The sequence below is a fragment of the Salmo salar genome, chromosome ssa24 (genome assembly GCF_905237065.1).
Source record: "Salmo salar chromosome ssa24, Ssal_v3.1, whole genome shotgun sequence".
NCBI lineage: Eukaryota > Metazoa > Chordata > Actinopteri > Salmoniformes > Salmonidae > Salmo > Salmo salar.
Window position 1 is genome coordinate 13,720,357 of NC_059465.1, and position 22,884 is coordinate 13,743,240.

At 42.3% G+C, this 22,884-nt stretch overlaps 1 protein-coding gene across 1 annotated transcript; it reads right to left on the reverse strand.

The window, feature by feature from the left end:
• Positions 1-5,733: 5,733 nt before the first annotated feature.
• Positions 5,734-18,586, reverse strand: LOC106585069 (prisilkin-39). The gene is made up of 2 exons (XM_014170839.2): positions 18,453-18,586; positions 5,734-8,257 (listed from the first exon to the last, which is right to left on the reverse strand). The coding sequence occupies exon 2, from the start codon at positions 8,248-8,250 to the stop codon at positions 6,697-6,699; it is 1,554 nt and encodes a 517-aa protein (XP_014026314.1). The 5' UTR covers positions 8,251-8,257; positions 18,453-18,586; the 3' UTR covers positions 5,734-6,696.
• Positions 18,587-22,884: the final 4,298 nt, after the last annotated feature.

The window sequence follows — 22,884 nt, forward strand, 5'->3', positions numbered from 1 at the left end:
GGACTCTTTGGTTTGGAATGAGGCTGTGCAATGAAAGTGTTACATTTCTGAGCATTAATAGTTCTAACCCAGTTTATTAATAGAATCCAATTAACCTTTAAGTGGTGGTGGAAAAAGTACTAAATTGTCATACTTGAGTAAAAGTAAAGATACCTTAATAGAAAATGACAAGTAAAAGTGAGTCACCCAGTAAAATACAACTTGAGTAAAAGCCTAAAAGTATTTGGTTTTAAATATACTTAATTATCAAAAGTAAATGGAATTGCTAAAATGTACGTACGTATCAAAAGTAAAAATATAAACCATTTCAAATTCCTTATATTAAGCAAACCAGACGGCACAATTTTATTTTTTATTTTTTATTAACGGATAGCCAGGGGCACACTCCAACACTCAGACATAATTTACAAACAAAGTTGTGTTTAGTGAGTCCTTCAGATCAGAAGCAGTAGTGATGACCAGGGATGTTCTCTTGATAAGTGTGTGAATTGGACTTTTGGGTGCCAGGGAAAATGTATGGAGTAAAAAGTATATCATTTTCTTTAGGAATGTAGTGAAGTAAAAGTAAAATACAAATAGTAAAGTACAGATACCCCCCAAAAAACGACTTACACAAAACTATTTTAAAGTACTACTATAGTACTTTACACCACTGCCTTTAAGTTAGTTTCTCATTGCTGTAGGAATGAAGAGAACAGCCATGATATCTGAATGGTTTTCTGCTATCAGACCAACATCAAATGGAATATATGGGTTAAATATTACATTCAGAGAATATGAAAACACAATATCTGAGGTTAGATACACAATGATTTAATAAAGACAAGGAGGGACATTGGTAAAGTGTAGGTGAGCATTGTTCATAATGTTCTCACATATACAGTACCAGTCAAAAGTTTGGACACACCTACTCATTCAAGGATTTTTCTTTATTTTTACAATTTTCTACATTGTAGAATAATAGTGAAGACATCAAAACTATTAAATAACACATATGGAATCATGTGGTAACCAAAAAAGTGTTTAAAAAAATTTAAACATATTTTAGATTCTTCAAAGTAGCCACCCTTTGCCTTGATTACAGCTTTGCACACTCTTGGCATTCTCTTAACCAGCTTCACCTGGAATGCTTTTCCAACAGTCTTGAAGGAGTTCCCACGTATGCTGAGCACTTGTTGGCTGCTTTTCCTTCACTCTGCTGTCCAACTCATCCCAAACCATCTTAATTGGGTTGAGGTCGGGTGTTTGTGGAGGCCAGGTCATCTTGTGCAGCACTCCATCACTCTCCTTCTTGGTCAAATAGCCCTTACAAAGCCTGGAGGTGTGTTGGGTCATTCTCCTGTTGAAAAACAAATGATAGTCCAACTAAGCGCAAACCAGATGGGATGTTTAACGGAAAGGCACTGGAGCAACGAACCACCCTTGCTGTCTCTGCCTGGCCGGTTCCCCTCTCTCCACTGGGATTCTCTGCCTCTAACCCTATTACAGGGGCTGAGTCACTGGCTAACTGGTGCTCTTCCATGCTGTCCCTAGGAGGGGTGCGTCCCTTGAGTGGGTTGAGTCACTGACGTGATCTTCCTGTCCTGGTTGGCGCCCCCCCTTGGGTTGTGCCGTGGGGAGATCTTCGTGGGCTATACTCGGCCTTGTCTCAGGATGGTAAGTTGGTGGTTGAAGATATCCCTCTAGTGGTGTGGGGGCTGTGCTTTGGCAAAGTGGGTGGGGTTATATCCTGCCTGTTTGGCCCTGTCCGGCAGTATCGTCAGACAGGGCCACAGTCTCTCGACCCCTCCTGTCTCAGCCTCCAGTATTTATGCTGCAGTAGTTTATGTGTCGGGGGGCTAGGGTCAGTCTGTTAAATCTGGAGTATTTCTCCTGTGTGAATTTAAGTATGCTCTCTTTCTCTCTTTCTTTCTCTCTCTCGGAGGACCATGCCTCAGGACTACCTGGCCTGATGAATCCTTGCTGTGCCCAGTCCACCTGGTCGTGCTGCTGCTCCAGTTTCAACGGTTCTGCCTGCGGCTATGGAACCCTGACCTGTTCACCGGACGTGCTACCTGTCCCAGACCTGCTGTTTTCAACTCTCTAGAGACAGCAGGAGTGGTAGAGATACTCTGAATGATCGGCTATGAAAAGCCAACTGACATTTACTCCTGAGGTGCTGACTTGTTGCACCCTCTACAACCACTGTGATTATTATTATTTGACCCTGCTGGTCATCTATGAAAATGTTAATATCTTGGCTATGTTCTGTTATAATCTCCACCCGGCACAGCCAGAAGAGGACTGGCCACCCCTCATAGCCTGTTTCCTCTCTAGGTTTCTTCCTAGGTTCTGGCCTTTCTAGGGAGTTTTTCCTAGCCACCGTGCTTCTACATCTGATTGCTTGCTGTTTGGGGTTTTAGGCTAGGTTTCTGTACAGCACTTTGTCACATCAGCTGATGTAAGAAGGGCTTTATAAATACATTTGATTGAAATTTGCTTGAAGGAAAGAAATTCAAAAAAATTACTTTTAACAAGGCACACCAGTTAATTGAAATGCATTCCAGGTGACTACCTCATGAAGCTGATTGAGAGAATGCCAAGAGTGTGCAATGCTCTCATCAATGCAAAGGGTAGCTACTTTGAATAATCTCAAATATATTTTGATTTGTTTAACACTTTTTTGGTTACTACATGATTCCATATGTGTTATTTCATAGTTTTGATGTCTTCACTATTATTCTACAATGTAGAAAACAGTAATAATAAAGAAAAACCCTGGAATGAGTAGGTGTGTCCAAACTTTTGACTGGTACTGTATGCCAGCACTCTGATGCACCACAATGTTGTGTCCACAGAACAGTCACAACATGATACTTAAGCCAAACCTCACTGAAACATAAACCAGGGCCACATTCAGTAGCCAAACGTTGTTGAATGTTGCAGATAGAAATTCAATGAAAAGAACCAAAATGATTCCTTGGTCTACATGTCGGAGGCACATTTGTTCTACATTACATATTACTATTTGACCATTCCAAAAACATTATGTCCTGCTGAACACGCCCCAGAGCACAGACCTGTAGGGGAAAAGGTTAAAAAAAAAACACTAACACATAGGTGCTGAAGAAAGCCTTGAATTAGGGCTGTCCTGTCGAGCATTAAACCAAGTGAAGGCCAGAATGAAAACTGACAGATTAGAGAAGAGGAATGGACACAAACACATTTATCTTTTATCACAGAGGAAGTATTTACATTAATAGAGTATGCACACCCATACATTCAAGGCACAAGACAATGTAGAAATTGTTTATGACATGATGGTAAACAAGGAGTTTTCCCCCCCATCTTCTATCCAATATAGTCCAAAAGTAACTCCATAAAAAAAAGTGTTTACACCCCAACGCATACAGTATAATAATTTAGACGTCAATCTAGCTACTTCTCTCTATATATATCTGGTTAGAACCCACATCTAACATTATAGTTCAACTTCTATCATTGTCATATGCTTATCATTTACCTTAATATTACCAGGTACCAAGTTGACTAAGACCATTACTTTAAAGTGGACAGTGTTTGTCTGAATCCGTATTCTTTGACTTGTAGGGCTGCCGCTACAGTGGCCTGGTTCAAAGCCTGGTTGGGCCTAGACAACAAGAGCCCTTACAGTACAATCTACAGTCACTTCACCACCCCAGAGAGGAAAGCAAGACACCAGCAAGGGGAAGGAGGGAAGAAGGGAATGTACAAAAGGGCATTGGAGTCGGAGCAAAGAAAGAAATCAGGTTTACGCAAGTGTCTTTGAGCACATGCAGCTTACTTGACATATAATAACAATACAAAGCAAACTAAATCAATCCACGGAATAGTATCAAACATATTAACCACAAAGTTAAAGACACAAAACAGATAAAGATGACATCAAGCCCCGATACAGGATGACTGATTCCAGGGGCGAAAATCTGATATCAACATTGGAGGGGACAATTACATTACATTTTCTCAAGAGCAATTCTTGAGGGGGACACCAAAAGTAGTGCTGTAACACATAGCCTACGTTGTAATATGGTAAATGTATATTGAGGAACCAAAGAAATAAGGTGTTTGCCGTACTCCAAACTACCGGTACCCAAAACTACACAACTAATCACAACAGCAATACCATTGCCTTTAACAAATCTTAGTTCAGTCACCAGTTTGAGAGTGGGGGTATCCATGGCATTTTCCAATTATGTTCCTATTTTACAAGTAAAAAAAATTGAGAACCTTTCATAATGTTGCCAAACAAAGACTCAACAAACTTACCTGAGACTCCCTGTCTCTGCCAGTCTGTCCCTGCATATCTGTCCCCAACTCTGCTGTCTGTGTGCCATCTGTTGCCTGCTCTGCCTAATGACATCATTGTGAAACATTTCCATTAGAATTTCATTTCTTTCTTATGAACAATTTATCAACTAGTCTTTGAGATATTAGGCTACTAGGGTTCTTACTTTGCGTTTTGGTGTACTGAAAAATACTCTGATGTCCGTCTTTTTTCTACCATTTTTCTACCTGGCTGGCTACACACACACAGTATGTAGGTTATTTACAGTAGGAGATGGGCTTCTATCATCTTATCTTCTATCATTCTATATGGGCTTCGATCTAAAAGGTAGCTAGCAAATGTGAAACGGATTGCAGTGACAAGAGTTGACAGCTGTATGAGTTCACCATTTACACAACATATGCTGCAACCTTTTGTAATTTTAATCGTTTGTTTCATATTGGCTGGCTTCTAACAATAGCTGAATTTGCAAAGCTAGCGAGCACCAATTCAGTGGTGTTTGCTATAATCTTTGCTACCCGGGTTAAATAAAGGTGAAATAAAATATATAAATAAAAGTTCCCTTGCGACAATTTAGCTTTTGCAACGAGACCATTAAATATATTTAAAACAATGGTAGAAGAGAGTGTAGTTCTGTTCAGTTTATCGCTAACCTTATCACAGGGACTTTGAAGCACTAACTTACATGCATGCTGATCTTGGAATAAATTGACGATAGCAAAGATTCCATCTTTGACGACGCCACATAAATGGAATAGGTACTAGCTAGCTTAATAGTTAATATTTGCGTGCTCGCTCTGCATATTCAGCTAGTGTGTGTGCGCGATTGACTGGATTAACCTCACGTCAGTTACATGCATTGAGTGCCTTTCAGGCAGTAGATACGACCTCTACGTTACCTAGCAAGCTAAGGAACTGGCAGTGGATCAAACCATTGTGAGGCAAAGGGTGGGGGGGTCGCAATCTTTTGAAACTTAAAAACGCGCTATTAAGTGTCTATAATCAGCACAATTGCTTTCATTGCATATTATTAATATTATTTAAATACATAGTTATGTTTCAGTGATATATTGGGGGGGACAAATCATATTTTTCCCAGGATGGGGGGGTCGTGTCCCCCCCGGGATTTCCGCCCCTGACTGATTCAGATAACCTGACAGCCATCCATTACATAGGATATCAGCTGGGTGAAAGACAAGGGATGCAAGCACACATCTAACAAGAGTCTCTGGCAAATGAGTTAGTTTCTAAAGAATCTAAACTCTAGATTCTAAAGAAGCAGCTCCCACTGCTTACGTACTACTCCCCCCCCCCCAAAAAAAATGGTGAAGTCAAGCTAGCAGTGTTTGTGAAATGGATTCTCTTTTGCCACCGTAGTAAAATGTATACATGCCTATGCAGAATCACAGCCCCCATGTACGAAAAGGTTATGTTAGAATGGTGTTATTAGTAGTCTTACAAGCAAAAGCCAGTTCAAATTGTACAGGTATGTGTATTGTATTAAGCTAAAATAAATACAAGCCATAGTCAATAATATAAAGTTCACATTCATTGTCATGCATATTCGACTGTCATATTCAACAATTCCCCTTCCCCGGCTGATGTTAATATGGATGTTATGTGGTGTTATCATCGTCACAAGAGTCATCTTACCTCAATCAATATTTACACGACAGTCCTATCTACTTACACACACACACACACACACACACACACACACACACACACACACACACACACACACACACACACACACACACACACACACACACACACACACACACACACACACACACAATCTATTATTTCCAGTTCATGTGATGTAATGGAGTAAATGGCCGTTTCCCTTCAGTCTGTCTGCCATATAATACAGCATCTAAGTTCTCCTGAAATCCCTGTTGGTGCTGGGAACTGGGCGTGATCGGGCCAGTCCCTGCTTAACATTAATCGATATTTATCTTATTTATGAAATATGCTGTATATAATAGTCATGCTGCATGCATGAGGCTGTAGTACTTGGCTACAACAGGAGCAAATTCAATGCTTTGGGGACAGCAGGGTTGGATTTAAAAAAGTGCCAGCATTTTAGTAACACACAGGTGCATGATTACAGATTCATATAATGCAAGTAACAGTGCATGAGAAACAACAATACAAAAACTGAACAGAAATCCATAGAATTTATCAATCAAAAAAGTCCACTTATTATGGAGAGTCCTGAGGCGTCGATCAAAGGAGGATGAGAGAAGAAGACAGACTGTCCCAGCATCCCTCCATCCTTGCATCACTCCATCAGCCCCATTCTTGACTCCGACTCACATAGTGTGGCAGCAAACATTGTGTCCTTTCTCCTTCTTCCCTCTCTCTCTGTTTCTTCCTCTCTCTCTGCCTCAGTGCAGTAGTAGCAGGTTGCTGTTCAGCAGCAGTAGTGCAATAGAGGTGAGTACAGTTAGCAGTCCCTGGTATCCTCCTCCTCCCAGTCTCTCCACTCCTCCTTTGGGTGTTCCCCGGGGTGTGTTCTTCTTGTCCTCCTCCTTTTTCTCCAGGTAGTGTTCGGCATACACCATGTAAAGCTCCACACACCTCCGAGCCTTCATCTGCTCTATCAGCGCTGGGTAGCCAATCTCAGAGATGCTCACTATATTTTCCTCATCATCATCCTCAGGCTCAGCTATGGCCGGGGGGAGGGGCTTGGCTGCAGGAGGGGGGGTTTGAGGGTTAGGGTTCAGGGGTTCAGGGGTCAGAGGCTTCTCAGTCGCTGCTGTACCGTTACTCTCAGCTGTGACATTACTCTCACTGGGACTGCCCTCTGTGGCGGAGCTGTTACTGGGGCCACTGCCTGGTGCTGGGGTGGAACCGGGGTCGGTAGTATTGGTGGAACCTCCAGGAACAGGAGCTGGCTCTTCACTCTTCTCTCCGACTGCAGTGCCTCCTCCACTGGGCTCGATTACCTGAGTGCTGGGGCTGTCTGCAGCTCCCTGAGGTGGTGAGTTCTCCCTGGCTCCTTGTTCCGATCCACCCTTCTCCCCACCTCTCAGCAGATCAGTCCTCTTCATACAGTTCTTCATGTAGTTATCATAGGACTGTGGAGGCGGGTTGAAGCGGTAGTCCCTGCTGTAGTCATTGTCATCAGTGGATTTGGTGCCGTACCTCCTGTACATGTAGTGGTTATAGTAGTACTCCTCCTGGGGGTTGTGAAAGCCGAAGTGAGGCCGGGGAAACCGGCCCAGTCCATAACCCAGAGCCATCCCAGCCACAACCCCAGCCCCAGCCGCCATCGCTGCATTACGCCCAAACCCCCTGGACTGCTGCGAGGGTCCCATCCCCATCCCCTGCACCGAGCGGGAGAACGGGGAGCCACCTGCACCACCATACCCCCCATAGCCGTAACTGCCCCCGTAGCCAGGGCTAAGGATCCGGTTGTTGGGGTTTTGGTTCATGTAGCCCCCTCCGTAACCGCCGCCATAGCCTCCACCATAGCCTCCACCATAGCCTCCACCATAGCCTCCACCAGCTGGGTATCTGTTTGGATAGCCTCCTGCCGGGTAGCCCCCTGGGTACCCTCCAGCTGGATATCCTCCAGCAGGGTAGCCACCTTGGTTAGGGTACCCCCCTTGGTTAGGGTATCCTGCCCTGCCTGGCTGTTGAGGGTACCCCCCTGGTTGCTGTGGATAACCTCCTGGTTGCTGCGGGTACCCTGCTTGGGGGTTCTGTGGGCTCTGGGGCTGGCGAGGGTAGTTCCCTGGCTGGTTATTGGTCCCTTGGTTGGGTCTGCGTTGGGTGTTGGTGCCTCCACGGTTGGAGGTGGAGGAAGGTTTCTTCCCAAAGCCTATGCTGGATTTACCACCAAAGCCTCCTCCCCCTCTCTTGGCCAGGGAGAGGTGGGCATTGAGCAGCAGGAGAGTAAGGCACAGCACGGCCAGAGGAGAGCTGAGCTTCATCATTACTGCACTGCAGAGACAGAGAGAAGGAGAGCGAGAGAGAGCAATAAGGGGGAGAAGAAGAAAGTTAGAATTTCCATTAGCTAATTTCTGTGGATAACACTCACCAGTTAGTTCCCTTTTAAAAGAAATTCTTACAGTTTAACATTTTCAGATAACGATATAGGTCAATACTGTATACTCTACATAACTGTAATTTAGAGAATGAAAAATAAGAGTCTGTTTATTCCACCAGTCCAAGTCCCACCAGTTCCGTCTGTGATGATTAGTAGTTAGAGGAACTGGCCCAACTCAAAATGTTAAGACAAATCATAAACCTACATAGACAATAGGACTGTACATACAACTAGAAAATAGTTTTTAGAAGTAAGCTAGAGAACTTGAGAATGGGTTCCCTCATTTGGTCTCTGAGGTGATTAACCGAACTACCAGATACAGTAAACACCAAGCCAACAGGGTGGAAAATCCCCAGAGTGCCCAGTGTATCCTCTGGGTGTAAATAATTTAAAATGAGTCACTTTAGCTCCTCGGTTAATGATAAGAGTAGCGCTGACTGAAAAATGGTGGGGCCCTGTGTCACAAGACACGTTAGTTCCATTTCCACCCAAAATGTTATCGAACCAAAAATGCTATAGAAGCCAAAGCCCCTCCCTACTGCCCCACACTGCCGAACTTGAGTTAGGCCTTTATCTCAATATTCAGATCCATCTACATGACATAATAATCATGTAGACTGAGAGCTATATACAGTATTTATCTAAATATATGGCTCTGTGTAGGCCTACTGTATGTAACAATGGACTATCTAGTGTCTAGGCTGGTACTGCATGAATACATAAAACAATGGGAGCCTTGCCCAAAATACAGTCTTAAGCCAGTGGTCAATATAGGGATTTATTTCTCTATTCATTCTGTCCCATGTGCGAGCATCAATGTTGATGTTATGAAACTGATCTAGACGGGCTGCCTCATACGGCCTTAATTTGCCCATTTCGGTGTGTATGCTATAATTCACAAAGTAACGTAAATAGTAATGTCTTGGGAAATGCTTTTGAGCATTCATTATAAGTAACCCAGAGTGCCCAATAGCCAACGCTGGCTGTCTAACCGAGAACAAAAATAACATACAGTGCTTTCAGAAAGTATTCATTGCCATTGACGTATTGCACATTTTGTTGTGTTACAGCCTGAAAATTTAATAAATAGATTCTCACCCATCTACACACAATACCCCATAATGACAAAGTAAAAACATGCTTTTAGACAGCTTTGTAACCTATTGAAAATAAAATACAGAAATATATTTTCTCAAGCTATGTTAAGTTTCATGGGGAGCGTAGGTAAACTGCAATCTTCGTGTCTTTCCACTGATTTTCAATGGGATTCAAGTCTGGGCATTGGCTGGGCCAATCAAGGACTTTCACATTCTTGTTCTGAAGCCATTCCAGTGATGCTTTGGCTGTATGCTTGGGGTTATTGTCCTGTTGGAATGTAAATCTTTGCCCCCAGCCGAAGGTCATTTGTACTCTGAAGCAGGTTCTCATCAAGGATTTGCCTGTATTTGGCTCCATTCATTGTTCCCTCTATCCTTACTAGTCTCCCAGTCCCTGATGCTGAAAAACATCCTCATAGCATGATTCTGCCACCACCATGCTTCACGGTAGGAATGTTAGACGGGTGATGAGCTGTGTCTGGGTTTCTCCAGACATAGAGCTTTGCATTTAAGCCAAAGAGTTCAATTTCTGTTTTAGCAGACTACATAATCTTTTGCCTTATGCTCTCAGAGTCTTTCACGTGCCTTTTTGCAAACTAAAAGGTGCACTGTCATGTGCAATATAACAATTGATATGTGCAAACTATGGCATAAGGGAACGATGAGCGGATAAGAGGCAAACCGTAATTTCGATGAATGTCTTAAAGAGCGAGTAGTCGATATAACTATTTGTTCAGCACTCTTGAAATGTACAGCGACAGAAATCAGAACATGGGCTGTTCTTACAGTATTCTCCTTGTACACCAAATCAGAACCGTAGCATAAATAACGGGGGCATATAAGCACACAATGAAAGCTTTACAATATTCAATGATGACATTTCCCTAAAACATGCTATAGGCTACATGTGACACATAGGCTACTAACAGCTTACTACACAACATACACTTAGTATTACTTTCTTAGCTACAGTATACACATCTCAGTATACACATCTCCCTGGCATAATTTATGCAGCATTATAAACTGGGTGGTTCGAGACCTGAATGCTGATTGGCTGACAGCCATGGTATATCAGATCGTATACCACGATTATGACAAGAAAAATATTTTTATTGCTCTAATTACGTTGGTAACCAGTTTATCATAGCAAATAATCAAAATCAAATGTTATTGGTCACATACACATGTTTAGCAGATGTTATTGTGGGTGTAGCGAAATGCTTGTGTTACTAGCTCCAACAGTGCAGCAATATCTAACAAGAAATATGTAACAATTTCACATCAATACACACAAATCTAAAGTAAAGGAATTAAGAATACATACATATTTGGATGAGCAATGTCGGAGCGGCATAGACTAAAATACAGTAGAATAGAATACAGTATATACACGAGATGAGTAATGCAAAATATGTAAACATTATTAAAGTGACTACTGTTCCACTATTAAAGTGTCCAGTGATTTCAAGTCTATGTATATAGGGCAGCAGCCTCTAATGTGCTAGTGATGGCTATTTAACAGTCTGATGGCCTTGAGATAGAAGCTGTTTTTCAGTCTCTCGGTCCCAGCTTTGATGCATCTGTACAGACCTCGCCTTCTGGATGATAGCAGGGTGAACAGGTCGTGGCTTTCTTCAGCCTCCTGAGGTTGAAGAGGCACTGTTGCACCTTCTTCGCCACACAGTCTGTATGGGTGGATCATTTCAGTTTGTCAGTGATGTGTACGCCGAGGAACTTGAAGCTTTCCACCTTCTCCACTGCTGTCCCGTGGATAGGGGGGTGCTCCCTCTGCTATTTCCTGAAGTCCACGATCAACTCCTTTGTTTTGTTGATGTTGAGTGAGAGGTTATTTTCCTGGCACCACACTCCCAGGGCCCTCACCTCCTCCCTGTAGGCTGTCTCATCATTGTTGGTAATCAGGCCTACTACTGTTGTGTCGTCTGCAAACTTGATGATTGAGTTGGAGGCGTGCGTGGCCACGCAGTCATGGGTGAACAGGGAGTACAGGAGGAGGCTGAGCACGCACCCTTGTGGGGCCCCTGTGTTGAGGATCAGCGAAGTGGAGGTGTTGTTTCCTACCTTCACCACCTGGGGGCGGCCCATCAGGAAGTCCAGGACCCAGTTGCACTGGGCGGGGTTCAGACCCAGGGCATCAAGCTTAATGATGAGCTTGCAGGGTACTATGGTGTTGAATGCTGAGCTATAGTCAATGGACAGCATTCTTACATAGCATTTTCTTGTCCGGATGGAATAGGGCGATTGCATCATCTATTGGGGTGGCAAGCAAATTGAAGTGGGTCTAGGGTGGCCCGTAAGGTAGAGGTGATATGATCCTTGACTAGTCTCTCAAAGCACTTCATGATGACAGAAGTGAGTGCTACAAGGCGATAGTCATTTAGTTCAGTTACCTTTGCTTTCTTGGGTACAGGAACAATGGTGGACATTTTGAAGCATGTGGGGACAGTAGACTGGGATAGGGAGAGATTGAATATGTCCGTAAAAACACTCCACCCAGCTGGTCTGCACATGCTCGGAGGACACGACTATGGATGCTGTCTGTGCCGGCAGCCTTGCGAGGGTTAACACTAGAGGTCGACCGATTAATCGGAATGGCCGATTTCAAGTTTTCATAACAATCGGTAATCGGTATTTTTGGACCCAAATTTGCCTTTTTTTTTTTTTTTTTTTTTTACACCTTTATTTAACTAGGCAAGTCAGTTAAGAACACATTCTTATTTTCAATGACGGCTAACTGCCTTGTTCAGGGGCAGAACGACAGATTTTTACCTTGTCAGCTCGGGGATTCGTTTTTGCAACCTTCCGGTTACTAGTCCAACGCTCTAACTACCTGCCTTACATTGCACTCCAAAAGGAGCCTGCGTGGCAGGCTGACTACCTGTTACGCGAGGGCAGCAAGAAGCCAAGGTAAGTTGCTAGCTAGCATTAAACTTATCTTATAAAAAACAATCAATCTTAACATAATCACTAGTTAACTACACATGGTTGATGATATTACTAGTTTATCTAGCATGTCCTGCGTTGCATATAATCGATCCAGTGCCTGTTAATTTCTCATTGAATCACAGCCTACTTCGACAAACGGGTGATGATTTAACAGGCGCATTTGCGAAAAAAGCACTGTCGTTGCACCAATGTACCTAACCATAAACATCAATACCTTTCTTTAAAATAAATACACAAGTATATATTTTTAAACCTGCATATTTAGTTAATATTGCCTGCTAACATGAATTTCTTATAACTAGGGAAATTGTCCCTTCTCTTGCGTTCCGTGCAAGCAGTCAGGGTATATGCAGCAGTTTGGGCCGCCTGGCTCATTGCGAACTGTGTGAAGTCCATTTATTCCTAACAAAGGCCGTAATTCATTTGCCAGAATTGTACATAAATATGACATAACATTGAAGGTTGTACAATGTAACAGCAATATTTAGACTTAGGGATGCCATCCGTTAGATAAAATACGGAACGGTTCCGTATTTCACTGAAAGAATAAACGTTTTGTTTTCGAAATGATAGTTTCCGGATTCGACCATATTAATGACCTACGGCTCGTATTTCTGAGTGTTATTATGTTATAATCAAGTCTTTGATTTGATAGAGCAGTCTGACTGAGCGGTGGTAGGCACCAGCAGGCTCGTAAGCATTCATTCAAACAGCACTTTCGTGCGTTTGCCAGCAGCTCTTCGCAATGCTTCAAGCATTGCGCTGTTTATGACTTCAAGCCTGTCAACTCCCGAGATTAGGCTGGTGTAACCGATGTAAAATGGCTAGCTAGTTAGCGGGGTGCGCGCTAATAGCGTTTCAAACGTCACTTGCTCTGAGACTTGGAGTAGTTGTTCCCCTTGCTCTGCATGGGTAACGCTGCTTCGAGGGTGGCTGTTGTCGATGTGTTCCTGGTTCGAGCCCAGGTAGGAGCGAGGAGAGGGATGGAAGCTATACTGTTACACTGGCAATACTAAAGTGCCTATAAGAACATCCAATAGTCAAAGGTATATGAAATACAAATCGTATAGAGAGAAATAGTCCCATAATTCCTATAATAACTACAACCTAAAACTTCTTACTTGGGAATATTGAAGACTCATGTTAAAAGGAACCACCAGCTTCCATATGTTCTCATGTTCTGAGCAAGGAACTTAAACGTTAGCTATCTTACATGGCACGTATTGCACTTTTACTTTCTTCTCCAACACTTTGTTTTTGCATTATTTAAACCAAATTGAACATGTTTCATTATTTATTTGAGGCTAAATTGATTTTATTCATGTATTATATTAAGTTAAAATAAGTGTTCATTCAGTATTGTTGTAATTGTCATTATTACAAATAAAGAACATTTAAAAAAAAAATAAAAAAATTAAAAAAAAATCGTCCGATTAATCGGTAGCGTCCTTTTTTTTGGTCCTCCAATAATCGGTATCGGTGTTGAAAAATCATAATCGGTCGACCTCTAGTTAACACGCTTAAAATGTCTTACTCACGTCGGCCACGGAGAATGAGAGCCCATGGTCCTTGGTAGCTGGCCCCGTCGGTGACACTGCGTTATCCTCAAAGCGGGCGAAAAAGGTGTTTAGCTTGTCCAGAAGCAAGACGTCGGTGTCCGCGACGTGGCTGGTTTTCCATTTGTAGTCATTGATTGTCTGTAGACCCTGCCACATACATCTTGTGTCTGAGCTGTTGAATTGAGACTCCACCTTGTCTCTTTACTGACGTTTTGCCTGTTTGATTGCCTTACGGAGGGAATAACTACACTGTTTTTATTCGGCCATATTCCCAGTCACTTTGTCATGGTTAAATGTGGTGGTTCGCACTTTCAGTTTTGCGCGAATGCTGCCATCTATCCACTGTTTCTGGTTTGGGTAGGTTTTAATAGTCACAGTGGGTACAACATCTCATAAACATTTCCTGATAAACTCAGTCACGGTATCCATGTATTTGTCAATATTTTTCTCAGAGGCTACCCGGAACATATCCCAGTCCACGAGATCAAAACAATCTTGAAGCATGGATTCCGATTGATCAGACCAGCATTGAATAGTCCGTAGCATGGGTACTTCCTGTTAAATTTTTTGCCTATAGGAAGGGAGGAGCAAAATTAAGTCGTGATCAGATTTGCCAAAGGGAGGGTGGGGGAGGGCCTTGTAGGCATTCTAGTTAAGTAGCAGTGGTCCAATGTTCTCAGAGCGAGTGCTACACTCACTGTGTTTGTAGAACTTCGGTTGTGTTTTCCTCAGATTAGCTTTGTTAAAATCCCCGGCTACAATAAATGCAGTCTCAGGATATGTGGTTTACAGTTTGCATAGAGTCCAGTGCAGTTCGAGGGCCGTCGTGGTATCGGCTTGAGAGGGAATATACACGGCTGTGACTATAAACAAAGAGAATTCCCTTGGGAGGTAATATGGTCGGCATTTGATTGTGAGGTATTCTAGGTCGGGTGAACAAAAGGACTTGAGTTTCTGTATGTTATCACAATCACACCATGCGTAGTTAATCATGAAACATACACCCCCACCCTTCTCCTTCCTGGAGAGATCTTTATTCCTGTCTGCGCGATGAACTGAGAAACCAACTGGCTGTACGGACTCATACAGTATATCCCGAGAGAGCCATGCTTCCGTGAAACAGAGTATGTTACAAACCCTGATGTCTCACTGGAAGGAGATCCTAGCCCTTAGCTTGTCTACTTTATTATCCAGAGACTGAATATTAGTGAGTAATATACTCATAAGCGGTGCCTCCTAAATCGGACTAGGAGTACACTCCGAATACCTCTTCTCTGCCGGCTGTGTTTTGGATCAGCCTCTGGAATCAGTTCAATTGCCCTGGGGGGTACGAACAAAGGATCCAATTCGGGAAAGTCGTATTCCTGGTCGTAATGCTGGTGAGTTACACCGCTCTGATATCCAAAAGTTATTTCCGGTTGTATGTAATAACACAAACACAATTTTGGGCTAAAGTTGTTTTGGAGCTAGAAGCACGGCTGCCCTATCTTTCGACACCATCTTACTCAATAAGGCACCTCGGGGGGTTGTGATATATGGCCAAAATACCACAGCTAATGGCTGTGTCCAGGCACTCCGCGTTGCGTCACTTAGCCGTGGTATATTGGCCATATACCACACCTCCTCGGGCCTTATTGCTTAAGAATACAATACATATTTGTGGACTCATCGTTGTTGTACTGTGCTCACATGAACATGGCGGTCCTCCTTGTGGGAAAACTTTGTCATCAAAGTCTGGCATTCTCTGGATTTATGGTTCTTTCAAGACAACTGACGTCACAGATCTTCAGGTCTGAGTTTTAGAAAGAGGCCCGAGTTCGCAACTTGGAAATCCGAGTTGGAAGACCGTTCAAAACGTATTGAGTTCTCAGTTGTCTTGAACGCACTGAAGTCTGAGATTTCCCAGTTTCAAGTTGTTTTGAACATGGCAGAAGTCATGCTGGATTGACAGCATGGCCAATGTATTCAACCTTGTCTGCCCCAAGGTGTTGCGTGTGAACATTTATCCTATTAAGCTTGGAAAAGTGACCCTTTCAGACAGATGTTTTAAATCCTTAAACCCAGACTTGGACCACACACCCTCTCCACTGAATAGCAGGCAGGGGAAGCAAAATAGTGATTGCTTTGTGACGATTGCGGTTAGCCATTGATTCCTTCCAAACCACTTATTGTTGAATTCGCAATTACCTACTTGTTGTGTAATGTTTATGTCCAATGGCGGATGAGCTACAATACATTTTATCTATAATTTCTCTTTATATCACAAGGATTGAAAAGGATTTGCCAGTAGTGTCAACGTGATTCAGACTACATGTCTAACTTGCTAGCTAAGATTGTGAAAGTATGATGTTGACATGATCAATCCAATCAAAGCTATGGTAGATGTGATTTGACGTCATTTTATCTGTGGCCAATGACCTTGAGCCTTTGCTGGCTGCCCTGACACCACAGAAAGCACCAAGCTAGGCTGAAACACTTGCATTTTGGAGCTGCCTTACTCAAGAAGGAGACCATGTCTGTATGCGGCTTTATTAACTCAAGTATTGTTTTTGTTTTTTTATTGTTTGCAAACTGATATGTGACACGAATTAATGCCAAAATAACATGCAAACAGGTGGGTCTCAATGACGGGTCACCACTGGCTCTAGGCAGAGTCTGGGTAGTTCCATATTTTTTCCATTTCCCAATGGAGACCACTGTGCCCTTTGAAACGTTCAACACTCCAGAAATAATTTTATACCCTTCCCCAGATATACAGTGCATTCGGAAAGTATTCAGACCCCTTGACTTTTTCCACATTTTGTTACGTTACATTCTTATAACAAGAAACAAGATTATCTGGTCTGATAAAACCAAGATTGAACTCTTTGGCCTGAATGCCAAGCGTCACGTCTGGAAGAAACCTGGCACCATCCCTACGGTGAAGCATGGTGGTGGCAGCATCATGCTGTGGAGTTGTTTTTCAGCGGCAGGGCCTGTGAGACTAGTCAGGACCAAGGGAAAGATGAACGGAGCAAAGTACAGAGATCCTTGATGAAAACCTGCTCCAGAGTGCTCAGGACCTCAGACTGGGGCAAAGGTTCACCTTCCAACAGGACAATGACCCTAGGCATATAGCCAAGACAACGCAGAAGTGGCTTCGGGACAAGTCTCTGAATGTCCTTGAGTGGCCCAGCCAGAGCCCAAACTTGAACCCGATTGAACATCTCTGGAGAGACCTGAAAATAGCTGTGCAGCGACACTCCCCATCCAATCTGACAGAGTTTGAGAGGATCTGCAGAGAAGAATGGGAGAAACTCCCCAAATATAGGTGTGCCAAGCTTGTAGCGTCATACCCAAGAAGACTTGAGGCTGTAATCGCTGCCAAAGGTGCTTCAACAAAGTACGGAGTAAAGGGTCTGAATACTTTTTATTTTTGATACATTTGGAGAAAATATAAAAAAAGGTTTTTGCTCTGTCATTATGGGATATTGTGCGCAGATTGATGGGGGGGGGGCAATTTAATATATTTTAGAATAGGGCTGTAACGTAACAACATTTGGAAAAATATACCTAATCACAATTATATCTTGGAGATCTACGGACAGTTCCTTGGACTTAATGGTATAGTTTCTGCTCTGACATGCACTGTCAACTGTGGGACCCGATATAGACAGGTGTGATTCTTTCTAAATTATGTCCAAACAATTGAATTGACCACAGGTGGATTCTAATCAAGTTGTGGTGACATCTCAAGGATGATCAAAGAAAATTGGATGCAACTGAACTAAATTTGGAGTGTCATAGCAAAAGGGTGAGAATACTTATGCAAATAAGATTTTCTGTATTTCATTTTAAATACATTTACAGCCATTTCTAAAAACACGTTTTCACTTTGTCATTATGGTATATTGTGTGTAGATGGGTGAGAAAAAAGTAAATTGAGTCCATTTTGAATGCAGGCTGTAACAGCAAAAGTCAAGGGGTATGAGTACTTTCTGATGGCACTAATCGCTTGTATCGTTTCAAAATGGCGCTACAATGTGACAGTCACGCCACCTGGTCACATAACCTATACTAGCGTACTACACACATTATTCTAATCTTTACATAGCATTTGTGTATGCGATACACAGATTCTACAAATAACGGCGTTTACGACGTTGTTTGGCTACATTTATGTAAGGCGCGTGCGCCCTACAATTTGGTGATGTTTTTCTCTGCAAAGGAACGTGTTAAAGCTCACCCCAAAATTCAGCGCGGTGCCGAATTTTATCATTGCGTAGAATATTTAAAACGTCAGTATTTTCTACCCTTAATAGGCTATAAAGGCTATAAAAAGTCCGGTCATCTATTTCGGAAACGTCGGCACCTGCTACGTTCTATCAAAGCATACAAGCACAGTTCGAAAGCCAACGTTCCCTATTTCATTATATTTTAAAACTACACCTTTTCTAAAAGAAATAGCCTAAAATGTAGCACCTTACCGATATTAATGTGCCAATGCGACGTTGGTGACGCTTGTTTTGTCCGTTAGGTTGCCGCCGCCCTTTCTTGGATAGGTGTAGTTGAATAGGCCAAGAGCGACTATTATTCTGCCAGCAGCACAAACGATAACGTCACGTTGGTATGGTAATAAGGAAACCTCTAAATAAAAGCTCGCATTTCAAAACATTGCGTTCAAAAGATATTGAATTTTAATCAATGGCCACTTATATTGTGACAACAAGAAAATGCAATGACTAATTTATGAAAACAAATAAAAAAGAGGCTTTCAAAAAACAATAATTATACCGATAATGAAAAAATACAATGTCACTGGTATGTTGAGAATATTGGGTAGTATATATATAACTATCTAAACTAAAGTGGGGTGGAAAATATCGGCCTGTTGCTGACTTTTCACTCCGTCCCCTCCATGGCCCCCAATGCAATACACTGTAATAGACTGTACATGGGATACATATTGGCTTGTAGAGAGAACTTGTCTACCTATCTCAGCTAAAGTCAGGTGGGGTCTCTATAGGGTCTCTCAATAGGAACTCTACTAACCCTGTATATTGCATTGGGTGCTATAGAGGGGGCAGAGAACGAAGTGCAGCTGGATATGTACAACACAGTCCCCCCCCCCCCAAAACGAACCATATTTGGTTCGTAGAGATCCTACTGAGTATTTCCCACCCCACTTTAGCTGAGAAGCATTGAAAAGTGTTTTTTTGTCAGACATACAGTGAAAAATAATAGAACCGCAACATGTAATGTGTTGGTCCCAGCTACCAGTGTAATTCTTCTGTGAGCTGCTCCATGCCAAAACAAGTTGAGTTTCACACTCTTGCTGCCTGTAGATTATATTCCGCGTAAACTAGTCTAAACATGTTTTAAAAAAATTTTTTAAATGTGTGCGGCGCGCATGTGACTCTATTTCACGTGCTTTGCGATTGTGGAGGCTACTTTGTGCATGATTTCTTTATTGTACTTCATAATTGATAAATCGTATACCTCCACTACACTACTTTGATACGCATCAGTAGGGAATAAGAAGTGAGTATACGCAATGGCCACTAAAACAAATGTGGGTATACAGTTTATACCTGCATATACCCTCCACGACACCACTGACCCTTAGTGTTTTATAAAAAGTGCACTCTCCTATGATTGCGCTGGTATTATGGTTGCTGTCTTTTCAGAATCACGAACCTGTCACACACTGAAGGCCTATGGGTTTGCCACTGTGCAAACATGTCTAAAATAGATAGGGCTGTTAAAATATTCATGTTTCAAGAAAGGATTGTATATATTTGGCCAGGTGAAACGGTTTGTGCGCTGACTGAGTGGAAGCTGATAATTATGAGTTTTTTCTCTGAAGAAATTAGGAGTCCTCACTGTCTGAAACCAAGTCAAGACTGAGTACAAATAAATCAGACACACCTATACAATACCTAGACACTCAACATGTGGTCCTGAGAGCGGACTCTACAACACTGAATAAAATGTTGCCCTCTTGCTAAATTGATGACAAAAGCCATAGCGAAACAGGTCAAAAAGGCTGGCTGTCAGGTCAACTGGTTTTAATTATAGCCTACACAATAGTTTTCAACATACCAGTGTAAACTTCCAAAATAAATGCTAGTATCAATAATACAATATAAAAAATAAAATACGTCAAATTATCCCTTTCTTTTTTCAGAAGTTGTTGCAATGCTGTGAAAAACGGTTTCACTGCACTAGAGTGCCAAAAATATCGATAATCCCAAAGTTTAGCTTGTCTTTGCAGGGGTGCTCTTAATTCAGACAAAAAAATCTGCGATCTTCCTGCCATCATAATATCCTGCTGCTAGGAGAACGGTACATTTTACAGCGCGTCGTGTTTTAATGATCCAGGGATAGCTGGCAGGGGGAGAGTTTCCATTGACACGTTTACCAGAAGTTACCAACATGGACGCAAATATAACTTGGAGCCAGCAAGTGATGTCAATTTCGGGATGTAAAACGAAGGACAAATGGATTATTAGCCAACAGAATGACTAGCTTTTACTTTTTTCTTTTGTCAGACTGTTCTTTGGACCTATTAAGAGACCAATATTCAGCTTGGCATCATAGTTTTGCATCTTTGTATTTATAACATAATTTCCTACAACTATCCAGTGAATCCTTATCCTATCCTTTCTGGCACTGTCTCTATTCCTGCTTTCTCTCTAGCTGCACAAACACACACACACACACACACACACACACACACACACACACACACACACACACACACACACACACACACACACACACACACACACACACACACACACACACACACACACACACACACACACACACACACACACACACACACACACACACACACACACACACACACACACACACCTGCTACTTGGGGAGCTGCAATTGCTTCCTGCCAAAGATTGTTCCCTGACTGACTCACGTCACTTTAGGGTTTAGATATACTGTACAGCATGCCAGTCAGTCAAGACAATATTGTCATTGCAGATTTTATTCTATGAAGCAGATATCAGTGCTAGACTTATCTCCTCAAAGACTGTATTCAATCAACAAATCCAGACTGGGTGATTGAAAGGAAACTGCAAGATCTTTTTCATGTTAAGTCCCATGTCCCAACAATAAAAAACAATATGATAAAATGTATAATAAACTATTTTATTGACCATCTCTTTACTTTTTTATTGACTTTATTTCACTACATGACTCTATTCAGGTCCTATCTGGTTCTGGTTCTGATCTCGTGAGCAGAATGTAAGTTCGAGAGATCAGGATGGTTCGTAAGAGGCTATAGTCAGACAGGATGGAAAGTGGAAATGTGATAGGCTAGGCAATATCTGCACTTCACTGTAGGCTAGGTGCCAATCAGTTTATGCTATCATGCCAACTCCTCATTGTCATGCCAAGGTCCCCCTATCAAAATCCATGGTGTGCCATCCATGGTGAGTAACACCCATCCAGTGATTGCCATATGGTGTAATGTGGTCAATTCTACAAACCTGTGTGATTAGAAAGATTATTTATGATTATTTATCTGGTGGGTGGTAGGAACATTCCACTGCTCTTGGGTCAGTTGAGTAGCTTAAGCCAGGTATTCCCAAATTGGGGTACGGGCACAATGCCGTCAGGGGTACGCCAAATACAAATGTGATTCACATTTAATAAAAATAAATGGTTTTTAAACTTTTTTTTCTCTTCACATTTTCAAACAGTCCATTTATATTTTCCAACGGGGCTATACATTTGGGTGAGGTTTTTTTCTTGCCTGAGTAGCCTCGTTTCACTGCCAAAAATGTTATTAAACCATCTAGTGTTCAGCAAAAATAACAACACAATGTCTAATACAGGTAGCCTAGTCAAATAATGAACATCCAATCACATTAACCGTTACTCTCTTACGGGAATTCCACTAACGGTCTGTATGCAGCCAAACATAACTGCTGCTCATGTTGGAATCTGTACTGATGGCGCAAAAGCTGTGACAGGGAGACATAGTGGAGTGGTAACGCACGCGCAAGCAGTTGCTCCCGATGCCACTTGGGTACACTGCAGCATCCACCGAGAGGCTCTTGCTGCCAAGGGAATGCCTGACAGCTTGAAAGACGTTAAGGACACTACAGTGAAAATGGTTAACTTTGTTAAAGCAAGGCCCCTGAACTCTCGGGTATTTTCTGCACTATGCAATGATATGGGCAGCGACCATGTAACGCTTTTACAACATACACAGAAGTGCCCTGGTTATCAAGGGGCAAAGTATTGACACATTCTTTTTTATTGAGAGACAAGCTTAAAGTTTTCTTTACCGACCATCATTTTCACTTGTCTGACCGCTTGCATGATGATGAGTTTGAGGGGGTAAGCAGCTGGAGGTTGAATGTTTGAAGAGGTATGAGACTATAAAAAGTTTGGGAACCACTGGCATTAAAATAGATCTTCTGAAGTGTCACACACTATATCATGACAAGTAGGTTATGTCCCAAATGTCACCCTATTCCCTATATAGTACACTACTTTTGACCAGACCCCTGTTATGCACTATATAGTGAATAGTGTAACTAAGCCTCAATACCTCTCTATGCTGGTCTCATTTAGAAATGCAAAACCGCCACATTGCTCTAGAAATACAGGTAATGGCGCTCTCTGCTGCCTCTAGTCAGAAATGCATTGTTTTATACCATCATCCGGTCCCAATTAACTTCCTACCTGTCTCCCTTGGCCCTAACCATTTTAATGTTTGCAGATCTGTACATGGAAACAATATGGTGTAAGATCCTCCACTACACTACTTTTACCTACCCAGACAGATCTGCAAGCATGAAAGGGTTAGGACCTAGGGGACGGGATAGGGAGCAAATTGGGACTGTACTCATGATGTCTCTACAAAAATATTAAAACATTTAAAGTGTT